A 14,323-nucleotide genomic window follows, 5' to 3' on the forward strand; every position below is an offset into this window, starting at 1 on the left:
TATTATTCATAATCCCTGAGCCATCCACCTGGGTGAGTCCCTGGCTTTGCTCCCCTGAGCAGCTTATTCCAGTCACCATGGACACACCTCTATTTCCTCTGAAGTCTTGGGACTAAGTCAGACAGGGAGGGACTCAGGAGACTCCCCTCCCAGCCTAGAGACCAAAAGGTGTCTGTCAATTGCCATTCCCTTCCTAGTTTGGGTTTACAAAGCCAGTGCCTGGAAAGTGGTTTATTAAACCTCCCAAAGAATTTGCCTGCTATCAGTGAGGCAAGGATGGTAAAGCCTTGATGGTAAAGCCTTGATTTAATGACAATCTCCTGTTTCAAACAGTCAGCATCGCCAGGGCATATTTTTCTAGGTAATTATGCTTTTCCTAAAAATAGAACTCTTCATTAAGAAACAACCACTGGTATTACTAATAATCACTAACATTTATTGAGCTGTTTTCATTTACCACACTGCCTCTCAACTAAGTAACTTAGCCAACATTTAGCTATTTCCAAACACTGCTAAATGCTTGAACGTTTGTCAGAGTTAGACCTTCTCAGTTTTGGAGTTCATATCTTAAGAGCCCTGTAAAAGGGCTCTGCTTAGCCTATCTGTGGCTGTCTGAATCTCTACCTACTTCCCGAGGCTCCGCTTATCTCCTGGCCAGGAGAAACCGCCATCATGCTCCACAAAGCTGCTGCTTCCCCCACAAAACTGGAGGAGGGGGCATTTTAAAAAACATTTCTTTCTCGACCTGCCTGCCTGTCCTCTCATCTGGTATTTGTCCTGCAGATCATCACACACGTGCTCCATGGACATTTGTTTACAGGCTGCCTTGGGAATGAGCCTGAAGTTGACTAAAACTCAGCTCTAGCAGAACTCAGCTTTCAAAAACACATTCCCAAAGAATTCCTGTTATCAATACTTATTGAGTACCTATGATGTGCCAGGGTCTGGGTGCTGGGGCTCCTGCACTGAGCCAGTGTCCTCCAGGGGCTTATTACATTCTGGCTGGGAGACAGGCAATAAACTAGAAAAATAAGATTGAGTGAGGTGAAAGAAAAAAAAAAACCAAAGTAGAGCAGAGTAAAGGTGATGGAGATGAAGTAGGCCAGACAGGGCAGGCCTCTCTGTTGATGTGAGATTTGAGGGGAGAGTGGTCCAAGAGGAGGGCACAGACTCTGAAAGGAAGAGAAGTGGTGTTTCTGGGGGACACGGGATCCGGGGGTACTTTTCACCAGGAGGCTCCCTTCAGAGCTCGCTGTCTGGCCAACGGCTTCCCCACCGCGGCAGCGGACCTCACAGCGCCAACCGGGCCTCCCGGAGGCGGCGGATGGGGCGCCTCTAACAGGTGCCGCAGGAAAGCCACGCCGGGAGCTCACCTTGCCGCCTTCCCCCGGCGGACACTAAAAGCCGCGCGGAACCAAAGTCCCGAGAGAAGCGCGAGCTCGCGGACCGCGGAAGGCAGCGTCCACCGGAAGCGGCTCCGAGACTCGAACATGGCGGCCGCCTGGTGTCTCCGCTGCGGCCTGAGCCGAGCCGGAGCCTGGCTGCTCCCGCGGCTCGCGCGCTGCCCCTACCGGCCTCTGCACAAACAGGTAGACGGCACCGAGTTCCAGAGCATCTACAGCCTGGACAAGCTGTACCCCGAATCGCGGGGCTCGGACACCGCCTGGAGGGTCCCGGTGAGCCGGGAGGGCAGGACGGAAGGGGCGTTTTGCCTCTGCTGGGCGACGTCAGGAAGCCGGGGCCCCATTGGCCGGGCGTGGAGCCAGTTGAAGGCGCCGCGGCGCGCAGAACGTGGCGGTGGCGGCGGGTGGGAGCTGGTTGCCCCAGCAACTGGGGACAGGGGCCGCGGGGCGGGTCGCGGCGCGTGGCGCGTGGCGCGGATGGAGGTGTGCGGGCGCCAGGAGAGCGTGCTGCATATGCTGCTTACAAAACAGCCAGCTTTTCCGCGTTCGTTCCCCCGCCCGCAGGCCCAAATTCTTGTCCCGAGGGAAAATGTGGGCATTCTGGCCCTCCAGAGTGGACCACAAAGGCCAGAGGCTGCCAAGTTGTTTACTTCTTTTTGGAACCTTTTGGAAAGTTACAGTGTCTGTAGCCTCTATGAGCTCCAGCGCGCCTGAAGAAACAGGCGTTCTCGTTCGTTTCTTCAGACTGCATTTATTGACAGCCTGCTGTGTGCAGGCGCTGTATCAGGCCCCCGAGCAGGAGAGATAGGACCCAGCCAATTCTGTTTCCACCTACAGGACTGGAAGAGAACATTCATTCACTGATTTACTCATTCAACAAACTTCTGTTGAAAACATTCTGTGTGCACTGTGCTAGGCATGGGGATAGAGGAGCGAACAAAACACAAAAATCCTGATGCTTGCAGAGCTCATCTTCTAATGGAGGAAGACAGGTAGTAACCAAAATACTATAGAATATGTGAGGTGGTGATAAATACTTTGGAGAAAATAAAGCCCAGAAGGAAGAAGGTGTTCTAAGGTAGGGGTAGGGTTGCAGTTTTAAGTAACATGGTCTGGAAAGGCCTCTGAGAAGGTAATATTTGATTAAGGACCTGGAAGAAGCAAGGGAATGAGCCGTGAGAGTAGTGGGGAGATGAGCATCCTCACAGAGGGAACAGCAGGTGCAACCACCTCAAAGCAGTAGCATGCTCGACTTGTTCAAAGAACAGCAAGCAGGCCAGTGTGAGCAGGGGAGTCCGAGGAGATGAAGCTAAAGAGGAGAGGGATGGGGTGGAGGAGGCCCATTTATAGGGCTTACAGGCCTTCAGCTTTACTCTGAATGCAGTGGAGACCTATTGTAGGGTTTGAGGCAGAGGAGTGGAATGATCCAACGTAGTTTTACAAGCATCACTCTTATAGAGCCTTATAGGGAAGAGACTGTAGAATGGCAAGAACAGGAAGACCAGTTAGGAGTTTGCAATAATACAGGCAAGAGATGAGAAGCAGGATGGAAGCAATAGGAGTCATGAGAATTGATGAGGTTCTAGATATATTCTGAAGGGAAAACCTAAAGGATTTGCTAATGGATTTTCTATGAGAAATGAGAATAAAAGAATTGCCGTCTGGGGCCTTGAGTGATATAAGGATTGAGTTACCATTAATTGACATGAGAAAGTGCAATGACATTCATTTGTTTGTCTTTTCTTTCATTCAACAAAAAGTTTGTCATGCACCTGCTATGTCAGACACTGTTTCAAGCATTGCAGATACAGTCACGATAGACAAAACAGACAGGGTCCATGCTTCATGGAGCTTATGTTCTAGTGGAAGGAGCAGGCAGTAAACAAATGGGGAAAACATATCGGGTAGTGAGAAGTAATGAATAGACTAGGGTGCTGTCAGAGAGAGTGCTGGGGAGCTACTTCAGATTGTTAGTAAGGGAAGTCCTCTGTGAGGAGGCTGGAGGTTTGACGCGTCCACTAGGCATCTGAGAGGAGCCATCAAATAGCAGTTGGCTATATGAGTCTGGAGCTGAAGAAAGAGGTTTAAGTCTGAGCCAGAAAGTTGGGAGTCATCAACATAGATGATATTTTCATCCAACATAGATGGATGAAATGTTCTAGGGAAAGAGTAGGATGGAGAAAAAGGATTTCAGGGGCATGTCAGTGTTTAAAGGTTGCAAAGAGCAGGCAAAGAGAGTGAGAAAGTCGTAGGGAGGTAAGAGGAAACTGGAGAGGACAGCTTGGAAGCAAGGGGAAGAGGAGGCTTCAAGGAGGCGTGGGCCATGGTCTTCAGTGCTGCAGAAAGGTGGAGTAGGATGAGGACTCCATCCCTAGATACTTCTAAGATGAAAAAGGAGGAAGGCAGCCAGAGTGGCTACAGGTGAGAACGGATGGGCTTGGATGGCCAGAAGAGCCTCAGTGGGGGTAGTGTTGGCACTGGGCCTGTGGACATGAGGATTTAAGGCTGGAGGGCATTGCTACCGAGGAACAGCGTGGGAGAGACCTGGTGGTGAGAAATCCTGGAGTGAGTAGTTCAGTTTGACACAGACCCTCAAAGCAGATGTGCTAGTCATTTTTCAAGGCAGGCAGCCTCCCCTGTGAGCCTCTTGTGGGCTGAGAAGGTACAGGGTGGCCCACCAGGTTTGGTGCTCCGGGTTAGTAGAAGGCGTTCCTTTTGGAGTCTGCCTGATGCATGTGTACTGTGGTGCCTTCCGTCCCTCCCCGGAGGCAGGCCTCTGATGGTGCCCAACACGAGCTAAGGTGAGGGCAGGGAAGGCTGGAGAGGTCAGTTCCATTTTCCTGGAAGAAGTTTCTGAAGTGGTACCTCTGGAGTCTGGGGAAGCTTTTTCTGTCATTCTGATGTGATTTTGCTGAGGACCTGAAAATAGTTGTATTACATTTGCGTTGTGGCTTTATGTAATTTCTTTGGTTGCCCTGGACCAGTTAGGAGCCACCCAGCAGGTAATGTTTATTTGACACTGTGCACATTACATTACAGGATGATGCAAAGCAAGCCAACAATGACATTCCTCTGGGTAAGTAATTTTGTTTTATTTTTTTATTTATTTTACCCCCAAAGCCCCAGTAGATAGTCGTATGTCATAGATGCACATCCTTCTAGTTGCTGTACGTGGGACGCGGCCTCAGCACAGCCGGAGAAGCGGTACGTCAGTGCGCGCTCGGGATCCGAACCCGGGCCGCCAGCAGCAGAGCGCGCGCACTTAACCGCTAAGCCACGGGCCGGCCCAAGTAATTTTGTTTTATAAAAAATCTGTCAGGGCCGGCCCAGTGGCGTGGTGGTTAAGTTTGCATGCTCTGCTTCAGTGGCGCGGTGTTCGCGGGTTCAGATCCCAGGCACAGACCTACACACTACTCATGAAGCCACACTGTGGCGGCATCCCATATGCAAAATAGAGGAAGATGGGCACGGATGTTAGCTCAGGGCCAATCTTCCTCACCAAAAAAAAAAAAATCATTTCCCCCACCCTTCATACATTCCTCCTGGATCTCTCCAGCTTAATGAAAGTAAAGAAATTGTCTTTGGGTGTGCAAAAGTGCAGTCCTTTCAGCATTGTATAGAATAGCAAAAAATGATGATGGAGCCACTCTGGAGTGCTGTGTGGTGTGCAGCACAAATGGAGAGCTGTGGATGTTCTTGTGACATGGAACAATCTTTACAAGAGGTGAATTGATCATTATTGGAAAAAAGTAAGATGCAGAAGAGTATATATAGTAAGCTACCATTTGTGTTTTACGTATGTATATCTGAAATATATATTTCTTTTTTTTTTTTTTGCTGGGGAAGGTTCACCCTGAGCTAACATCTGTTGCCAATCTTCCTTTTTTTTTTTTTTCCCCTCCCCAAAGCCCTAGTGCATAGTTGTATATTCTAGTTGTAAGTTCTTCTAGCTCTTCTATGTCAGCCGCCACCACAGCATGGCTACTGACAGGCGAGTGGCGTGGTTCCACTCTTGGGAACCGAACCCCAGCCACTGAAGTAGTGCGAGTGCCAAACTTACCACTAGGCTATCAGGGCTGGCTCTAAAATATATATTTCACTATGTATACATAGATCTGAAAGGATGTATGAGACATTGGAAATAAGGACTGCCTTGGGGAGTGGAGAGGAAAGGACAAACTTGGTGGCTGGGGAACAGGAGTGGGGACTTCTCCCTGTAAACCAATTGCATGACTTTAGCATTGTGAACCCATCAAATATAAGGCAAGGCCTTACAGGCATGGCCTGTAAAGAAACGAGCCCTTTTTAGATTCAGAGAGTTTATGACATCCACAGATAGTGAAAGGAAGAGAAGCCAAAGGTGCTGGCTCCCGGTGTCCCTTGTTCAGGGTGACACTGAAACAAAGATGCCAGGTGACTGCAACACAAGGGAGAGGACACCCTGTGGCCACAGCTGGGCAGTTTGATAGCCTGCAGCTGTGCCCTGAGGCGTGCATGTGGCTGGAGGAGGCAGAAAGCCTGTCTCATCAGAACTGGAGATGAAGAGACTATCTCATGACAGCCTCCAGGGAGACAGGGAGGAGAATGGGAGTTGGCCCTGTTGCAGCTCCTCCCCTGCTTCCTGTCTCTTGTGCTCTGGGAGGATCACAGGCGTTCCTGCGAAGACAGACTCGGCTGCAGTGGAAGTGATGCCTTAGTTGCCTGTGTGGATGCAGGCAAGGTTGGACACCATGGTGGAACCACCCCCCCCTACAGCACCGCCTGCATTCCTTACCTGTTCAGGAAAATGAGTTAATTTGATTTTTCAAAAGAAGGAAAGCCTCTTAGGAGCAGTCCCAAGATGGGTCACCCATCTGCCCGCTGAGGCCTGCTCTCCACCACCATGGTGCCACAGTTCTTTGCCACCCAACCTTCTTGCGGCTCACCATCCAGTCTTCTGAAATTTTCTCACTACCACACCTTCCCTACTTTCCTCAGACACTATGAGGCTGCTTTTCATGAATTACAAAAGTAGAAGGAGACACCTCATTTTACAGATTCAAAACAGACAAACAAAACTAAGACCCAGAGGGGCCAGCCCCATGGCATAGTGGTTAAGTCTGGCGCACTCTGCTGTAGCGGCCCGGGTTTGTGGGTTCAGATCCTGGGCACAGACCTACACCACTCGTCAAGGCATGCTGTGGCAGCAACCCACAAACAAAATAGAGGAAGATTGGCCCAGATGTTAGCTCAGGGCTAATCTTCCTCACGCAAAAAGAAGAGGAAGATTGGTGACAGATGTTAGCTCGGAGTGAATCTTCCTCACAAAACAAAAACAAAAACAAAAACTGAGACCCAGAGAAGCAGTGGGACTTTGCCAAGATCACGTAGTTAGTCAGTGGCTGAGCCAGTGTTAGAAGGAAGGCGTCCCGGCTCCCAATCAAGTGCTCATTCATCCAGCAGGTGGGTTTAAACACTGACTATGAGCTGGCACTGGGAATACATGGTGAAATAGACACACGCCTGCCCGCTTGGAGCTTCTGGTCTATTTGGGATTCCACATCCACCGCATTTAATGAAATACAACATTAAGTTTGTCCTTTAGTTTGAGCTTTTGAAAGAGTCCTTGCTTTAAAATAAACTAACAGCAGAAAGCTAGGGCAGGCAGATCTGGTGGAATGTACTGGACCAGAAGCAGCTAACTCAGGTCATAATTGTACATTCTCTGTTGTCTGTGTGGCCCTGACAAAGTCACTTACTCTTGATTTTAGTTTTGACATCTGTAAATAATTTCTAACTTTACTGATCTGAATGTTCCATTTATATATATAAAAATCATTGAAAGAGACATTTGTAATAGGGATAGTTATATTGATAGTAAATTAACAGTTTGCATATTTTGCCATGGCATAATCATTTTTTTGGTGTGTGTTCTGTTTTACAGATCGCTTGACAATATCTTATTGTCGGAGTAGTGGTCCTGGGGGCCAGAATGTTAACAAAGGTACAGGGTGGCTTGTTGTTTTCTTTCATTTTAAAACTTAGCTGAGAGATGGACTTGAGGAGTTCTATGTTTACATTCATGTGGAATAAAGGGATTTTTTTAGCAGAAGCTTCAATACCACCAGCTTATAATAATTCTCTTTATTCTTTTGAATGTGGTCTGATTCGCCGACTCTCAGCAGTGGGTTGCTTGGACTAGGCTTGGCTTGTGAGTCTAAACAAAGGGAAATCACAGTATGAGTTGGCAGCCAGCTCCGAGAACAGGTTTCCTTCATTCTTATGGAACCCATCCCCCCGTTCTTTTCAGAACCCAATAAACTGCAAGAGAAGCACTGGGCATTTAGTTCCTGGAAGTTTATTTTTGTCCAGAAGTGCCTCACTGTCTTTGCAGGATCATTCTATGGCCAACTTTGTATCCCCAAGTTGATACAGGATAGAAGTGTATCTGGTTGGGTGTCTCACCCCTTTGTTTCAGGATGGTCACCAGCCATCCAGGTGCTGAGCCCGAGAGTCTCAGTGACCTGTGCTCCCTCATCCCTTTATTTACAGTGAATTCCAAGGCTGAAGTCAGGTTCCATTTGGCAACCGCCGACTGGATTGCAGAGCCTGTGCGACAGAAAATGGCCATCACGGTAACCATTGGCTCCCTTCTTTTTCTGTAATTCCTCAGTCACTTTTAAACTGTTACTCTGTAGAACTCTGGTTTTGCCTCTGTTCTCTGCAGCATAAAAATAAGATCAACAGGTCAGGAGAGTTGATACTCACCTCTGAACGCAGCCGCTATCAGTTCCGAAATCTGGCAGATTGCCTACAGAAAATTCGAGACATGATTGCTGAGGCCAGCCAGACAGCCAAGGAGCCATCCAAAGAAGATGCTGTGCTACAGAGAATCAGGTACCAGAAAATACCCCAAGCTTTTATCAGCTGAGTCATGTGGATGAGGGGCTGCACAGGGAGGAAAGGAGGCAGACGGCTGGAAGAGCTCCGGGAATGGGAGGAGACTGACGCTGAGCCGAGGCTCCCCACCAGCTGGCGCCTGCTGATTCGGCTCCTCTGCTTCCCACTGAGCTGCCAGCTCTTCTCACCACTTTGAAAAGCACTGATTGGGCATCTGGGACTAATTGAGGTCTTTTTGTTTTCAGGATAGAAAACATGAATCGGGAGAGGCTGAGAAAAAAGAGAATAAATTCTACTATAAAGACAAGCAGGAGGGTAGATATGGACTGAAATTATCTTCCAGAGCCGGCAAAGACTCTCTTCAGGGCGTCCAGGCAGCTGCAGCTGAGGGAGCTTTAACACCGCTGGGAGACTTTGTTTTTGTGGTTGTTAATGTCTGTCTCTAACGTTGGAGCCATCACAAGAGTGTTCGTGTGGAATGAGGGTCGCAGACACTGGTTGCAAAGGTCTTTATAGGAAATCATGTGTTGTCAAACTTTAATTATCCATTTGATATATTAGCTACAATAAAATTCTAAAGATTTTATTTATTTATTTTCCCCCCAAAGCCCCAGTAGATAGTTGTATGTCATAGCTGCACATCCTTCTAGTTGCTGTATGTGGGACGCGGCCTCAGCATGGCCAGAGAATCGGTGCGTCGGTGCGCGCCCGGGATCCGAACCTGGGCCGCCAGCAGCGGAGCGCGTGCACTTAACCGCTAAGCCACGGGGCCGGCCCTACAATAAAATTCTAAATGCAATGGGCTTCCCTTCTCATTCAGAATACTTCAGAACAGAATTCCTGCCTTTTCTTGGCTGAACTCTGCCTCAGAGTTATTGACTGACACTGACTGCTTGTCACAGCCGGGGGAAACAGGATTGAGTTGTGGTGTCTGCCCTGAAGGAACACACAGTCAGGTAGAAGGGCTGAGGCAGGTGAGTGGGCATCTGAGCTGGGCCTTGAAAAAGGTATAGAATTTTTTTTTTTTTTTTTAATTTATTTATTTATATTGATGTCTTAGTTTATAACATTGTGAAATTTTGCTTGTACATTTTTGTTTGTCTATCGCCATATACATGTCTCCCTTCACCCCTTGTGCCCACCCCCCACCCCCTTTGCCCCTGGTAACCACATTACAGTTCTTTCTGACCATGTGTTGGTTTATAGTCCACATATAAGTGAAATCATGCGGTGTTGGTCTTTCTCTTTCTGGCTTATTTCACCTAACATAATACCGTCCAGGTCCATGCATGTTGTTGCAAATGGGACAATTTTGTCTTTTTTTATGGCTGAGTAGTATTCCATTGTATGTATGTATATACCACATTTTCTTGATCCAATCATCAGTCAAGGGACACTTGGGTTGCTTCCACTTCTTGGCTATAGTGAATAATGCTGCAATGAACATAGGGGTGCATAAGCCTCTTTGGATTGTTGATTTCAGGTTCATTGGATATATTCCCAGTAGTGGGATAGCTGGATCATAGGGTATTTCTATTTTTAATTTTTTGAGGAATCTCCATACCGTTTTCCATAGAGGCTGCACCAGTTTGCATTCCCACCAGCTGTGTATGAGGGTTCCCGTTTCTCCACATCCTCTCCAACATTTGTTGATTTTTGTCTTGGTGATTATAGCCATTCTAACGGGCATGAGGTGATATCTTAGTGTTGTTTTGATTTGCATTTCCCTGATGATTAGTGATGTTGAACACCTTTTCATATGCCTATTGGCCATCTATATATCTTCTTTGGAGAAGTGTCAAACTGTTCATTTCCTCTGCCCATTTTCTGATCGGGTTGTTTGTTTTTTTGTTGTTCAGTTGTGTGAGTTCTTTATATATTATGGAGCTTAAACCCTTGTCAGATATATGTTTTGCAAATATTTTCTCCCAGCTGGTGGGTTGTCTATTCATTTTGACCCTGGTTTCGTTTGTCTTGTACAAGCTCTTTAATCTGATGAAGTCCCACTTGTTTATTTTTTCTTTGGTTTCCCTAGTCTGACTAGGCATGGCATCTGAAAAGATTCCTTTATGACCAATGTCAAATAGTGTGTTGCCTATATTTTTTTCTGTGAGTTTTATAGTTGCAGGTCTCACCCTCAGGTCTTTGATCCATTTTGAGTTAATTTTTGTGGATGGCGATAGCAGATGGTCCACTTTCATTCTTTTGCATGAGTGGCTGTCCAGTTTTCCCAGCACCATTTATCGAAGAGACTTTCTTTTCTCCATTGTATGTTCTTAGCACCTTTGTCGAAAATTAGCTGTCCATATATGTGTGGTTTTATTTCTGGGCTTTCAGTTCTGTTCCATTGATCTGTGTGTCTGTTTTTGTACCAGTACCATGCTGTTTTGATTATTATTGCTTTCTAGTATGTTTTGAGTTCAGGGATTGTGATGCCTCCAGCTTTGTTCTTTTTTCTTAGGATTGCTTTAGCTATTCGGGGTCTTTTGCTGCCCCATATGAATTTTAGTATTCTTTTTTCTGTTTCTGTGAAGAATGTCATTGGGATTCTGATTGGGATTGTGTTGAATCTGTAGATTGCTTTAGGTAATATAAACATTTTAACTATGTTTATTTTTCCAATCCATGTGCATGGGATATCTTTCCATTTCTTTATGTCGTTATCAATTTCTTTCAATAATGTCTTGTAGTTTTCATTGTATAGGTCTTTCACTTCCTTGGTGAGATTTATTCCTAGATATTTTATTCTTTTCGATGCAATTGTAAATGGTATTATCATTTTGAACTCTCTTTCTGTTCGTTATTAGCATACAAAAATGCAACTGATTTTTGTAGGTTGATTTTGTACCCTGTGACTTTGCTGTAGTTGTTGATTATTTCTAATAGTTTTCCAATGGATTCTTTAGGGTTTTCTATGTATAAAATCATGTTGTCTGCAAATAGTGAGAGTTTCACTTCTTCGTTGCCTATTTGGATTCCTTTTATTCCTTTTTCTTGCCTAATTGCTCTGGCCAAAACCTCCAGAACTATGTTGAATAGAAAAAGGTATAGAATTTTAATCGGTAGAGGGGGGAAGAGGACATGCCACTTGAAGGGAACAGTATGAAAAAAGAAGACTAAAGAAAAGGCCGGGGTGGAGATGATGAGGAAGCCATCTGAACAGTGGATTTGTGCAGGGAGATTATGAGAGGTAAGTCTGGAGAGGGAGATAGATGCTCAGTGTGGAGATTTTTCAATTCAAGTTAAGGAGTTTAGATTTTAAGAAACGTAGGTAATAGGGAACCACTGAGTGGGAAGAAGTGTCATGTGTTAGTGCTGTCACAGTCTGGGGCTTTGGAGGCAGGAAAAGAGTGAGTTGGAACTGGAAAGAGGTTTTTGCAGTCCTATGGGTATGGGAAGTACCCAGGCCAGCATAACAGTAGCAGGTTACTCTGACATGTATGAATGTTTTAGAATGTTCTCTCTCTCTCTCTTTTTTTTTTTTTTGGTGAGGAAGATTAGCCCTGAGCTAACATCTGTACCCATCTTCTTCAATTTTATGTGGGACGCCTGCCACAGCATGGCTTAATCAGTGGTGCACAGGTCTGTGCCCAGGTTTGAACCTGTGACCCTTGGGCCGCCGCTGAAGTGTAGCTCATGAACTTAACCACTACGCCACCAGCCCAGCCCCTGTTCCCTCTTATTTTTAACTAGATCACTCATTTGACAAACACTGTAGGGATGCTCTAAATGCAAGATAACGCACTGTAGTAGTACATATACTTATGTGAGCAGTGACCTCGTCATTCATGTAAGTGTAACAAAATCATTGATCAATGACTTACAAAATACAAAAGATGTGGAAGACATGGTCCCTGTCCTCAAGGGACGCAGAGCCTAGAAGGGAGCTGAGGTTCATATGCAAGGAAGTGCAACATACATTAATTCATTCGTTAATTCAACAAATACTGAGTGAAAGCCAGGCACTGGGTGAGGTCCAAGGGAATCAGAAATGAAAAAAATAAAGTCCTTTCTTCCGGAGAGTTTATGTTCAACCAGGTAACGATAAAAGCTGAGAAGAATGGATTCCTGTTACTGTACATGACCAAAACGTGGTAAATAACATAAGAAAGGTCTAAATAGTTTATGGAAGGCAGAGAAGCAACTAGTTCCAGCTGGAAGGTTAGAGAAGATGTACTTGAGGTGCTTGAGAGGGACCAGAAGGAGGGGAGGGGCTGGCTGTGCGAACAAGGTAAGAGCTTGTCACCTGAAGGCTCCAGTGTGGCCAAGGGCCCTGCCTGTGGCCAGGACAGTGAACTATGGTGTGGAGAATGGGCTCTGAAGTTCAAGTGCCCCAGGTCTGCCCTGCCCTCTGCCACCCGCAGCTGTGGAGCTTTGGGCAAACTACTTAGCCTCTCTGAACCTTAGTTTCCCCATCTGTAAACTAGGGATGATGCTATTAGTGCCTGCATCAGGGGGCTGTTATGGGGTTTAAATGAATAAGTGGTCAATGGCACTGAGCATGTACTCGGGGAAAGTTAGCCATGATGAATAGCCCAGGTTGGCTAGACCCCAGGGGATGAGGAGCTGTGGAAGACACGTCTGCCACATTGAGTGGGACCAGCTCTAGAAAGGCCTTAAATGTGACATCTAAGATGTTTAGACTACCCCTACAGAGGCTGGCAGGAGATTAATCTGACTGTGAATGGATGAGGAAAGACTGCAGGGAAGTGAGCACAGGTTGTGGACTGACCCTTGTGAGCAGTCATCCTGGAACTAGGGCAGTGGCAACAGAAATGGGGAGAAAACAGCAGATGCAAAAGGATTATGGGGACAGAAAATTGGCCCAGGTGGAGTGGGAGCAGGTGTGTGACATGCGTGATGCTGTACATCGAGACAGGAGAGTCACAAAGGGAGCAGGCTTGGGAGGATGGTTGGAGGGTAAGGATGGTTTTGCCTGTGAGGAGTTGACTTTATGGGATCTGAGGAAGAATACCTAGGTAGTGTTGGCCAGGAGAGGGAATGGCGCCCTGGAGCTGGGGAGTGAGGTTGCAGCTGGGAGATGCAGGATGGAGGCGCACAAGTCAAGTCTTGGGAATGAATAGGAGCAGTTGAGGATGAGGCAAGGCAGAACCCGAGGAGATGCTGGCTTAGATGGGAGCGGCAGGAAACCAGAGAAGGCATCCTTGTGGGTTGACTCTGGAGCAAAGTACTGGACTCGTGAGACCCTCAAAAGACAATGGTGGCATGTGAAGTGACCTGGAAAAAGCATTTGAGACACACAGGAAGGGAAGGAGAGGTAAAGAGAAACAGAACAAGCTGTGGGACAGAGTAGAGCACAGGGGTAGGACTCACCCTTAACATAAGCTGAGGGCAAAAGAATGAACACAGGTGAGTCTCAGAGACACAATGTTGAGCAAGAGAGCCCAGACTACCAAAGAGTATGATTCCATTTACATGTAGTTCAGAACAAGGCACAACTGCTTTGTGGTAATGAAAATCAGGAAAGTATTTACTTGGGGGAGCTGATGATTGGCTGGGAGGAGGCACCGGGAGCCTTCCGGGGGGCTGGAAGTGTTCTGTATTTCATCTGGCTCTGACCTTAAGACGTGAACACTTGGCTGCATGAATGTTGCACCTCAACAAATAGACAAATTGATTAACTTAAAGGAAGGCATCCTCAAGGGAGGAGACTAGAGCCAGGTGGGTTAAATTCTTCCTTCTTGGCGCCGGCCCAGTGGTGTGGTGGTTAGGTCTGCGCACTGCACTTCAGCGGCCAGGTGTTCGCAAGTTCGGATCCTGGGCACGGACATACACACTGCTTGTCAAGCCATGCTGTGGTGGCGTCCCACATGCAAAATAAAGGAAGATTGGCACAGATGTTGGCTCAGGGCCAATCTTCCCCACCCAAAAAAAAAATTCGGAGCTGCCTGGTGGTGCAGCGGTTAAGTGCGCGGGCTCTGCTGCGGCGGCCTGGGGTTCACAGGTTTGGATCCCTGGCAAGCACCAACGCACTGATGTTAAGCCATGCTGTGGTGGCATCCCATATAAAGTAGAGGAAG

General features: G+C 47.0%; 1 protein-coding gene across 2 annotated transcripts; it reads left to right on the forward strand.

The window, feature by feature from the left end:
* Positions 1-1,466: 1,466 nt before the first annotated feature.
* MRPL58 (mitochondrial ribosomal protein L58) lies at positions 1,467-8,868 on the forward strand. Of its 2 annotated transcripts, none has more exons than XM_014789234.2 (6): positions 1,467-1,589; positions 4,443-4,479; positions 7,327-7,386; positions 7,935-8,017; positions 8,110-8,279; positions 8,528-8,868. In XM_014789234.2, the coding sequence occupies exons 1-6, from the start codon at positions 1,491-1,493 to the stop codon at positions 8,610-8,612; spliced, it is 534 nt and encodes a 177-aa protein (XP_014644720.1). In that variant the 5' UTR covers positions 1,467-1,490; the 3' UTR covers positions 8,613-8,868. The 2 variants fall into 2 exon arrangements, with proteins under 2 accessions (XP_014644720.1, XP_004432794.1); XM_004432737.3 differs by having other exon boundaries at positions 1,476-1,676.
* The last annotated feature ends 5,455 nt before the right edge of the window (positions 8,869-14,323 follow it).

The sequence above is a fragment of the Ceratotherium simum genome, chromosome 16 (genome assembly GCF_057802395.1).
Source record: "Ceratotherium simum simum isolate JZ-2026a chromosome 16, ASM5780239v1, whole genome shotgun sequence".
NCBI lineage: Eukaryota > Metazoa > Chordata > Mammalia > Perissodactyla > Rhinocerotidae > Ceratotherium > Ceratotherium simum.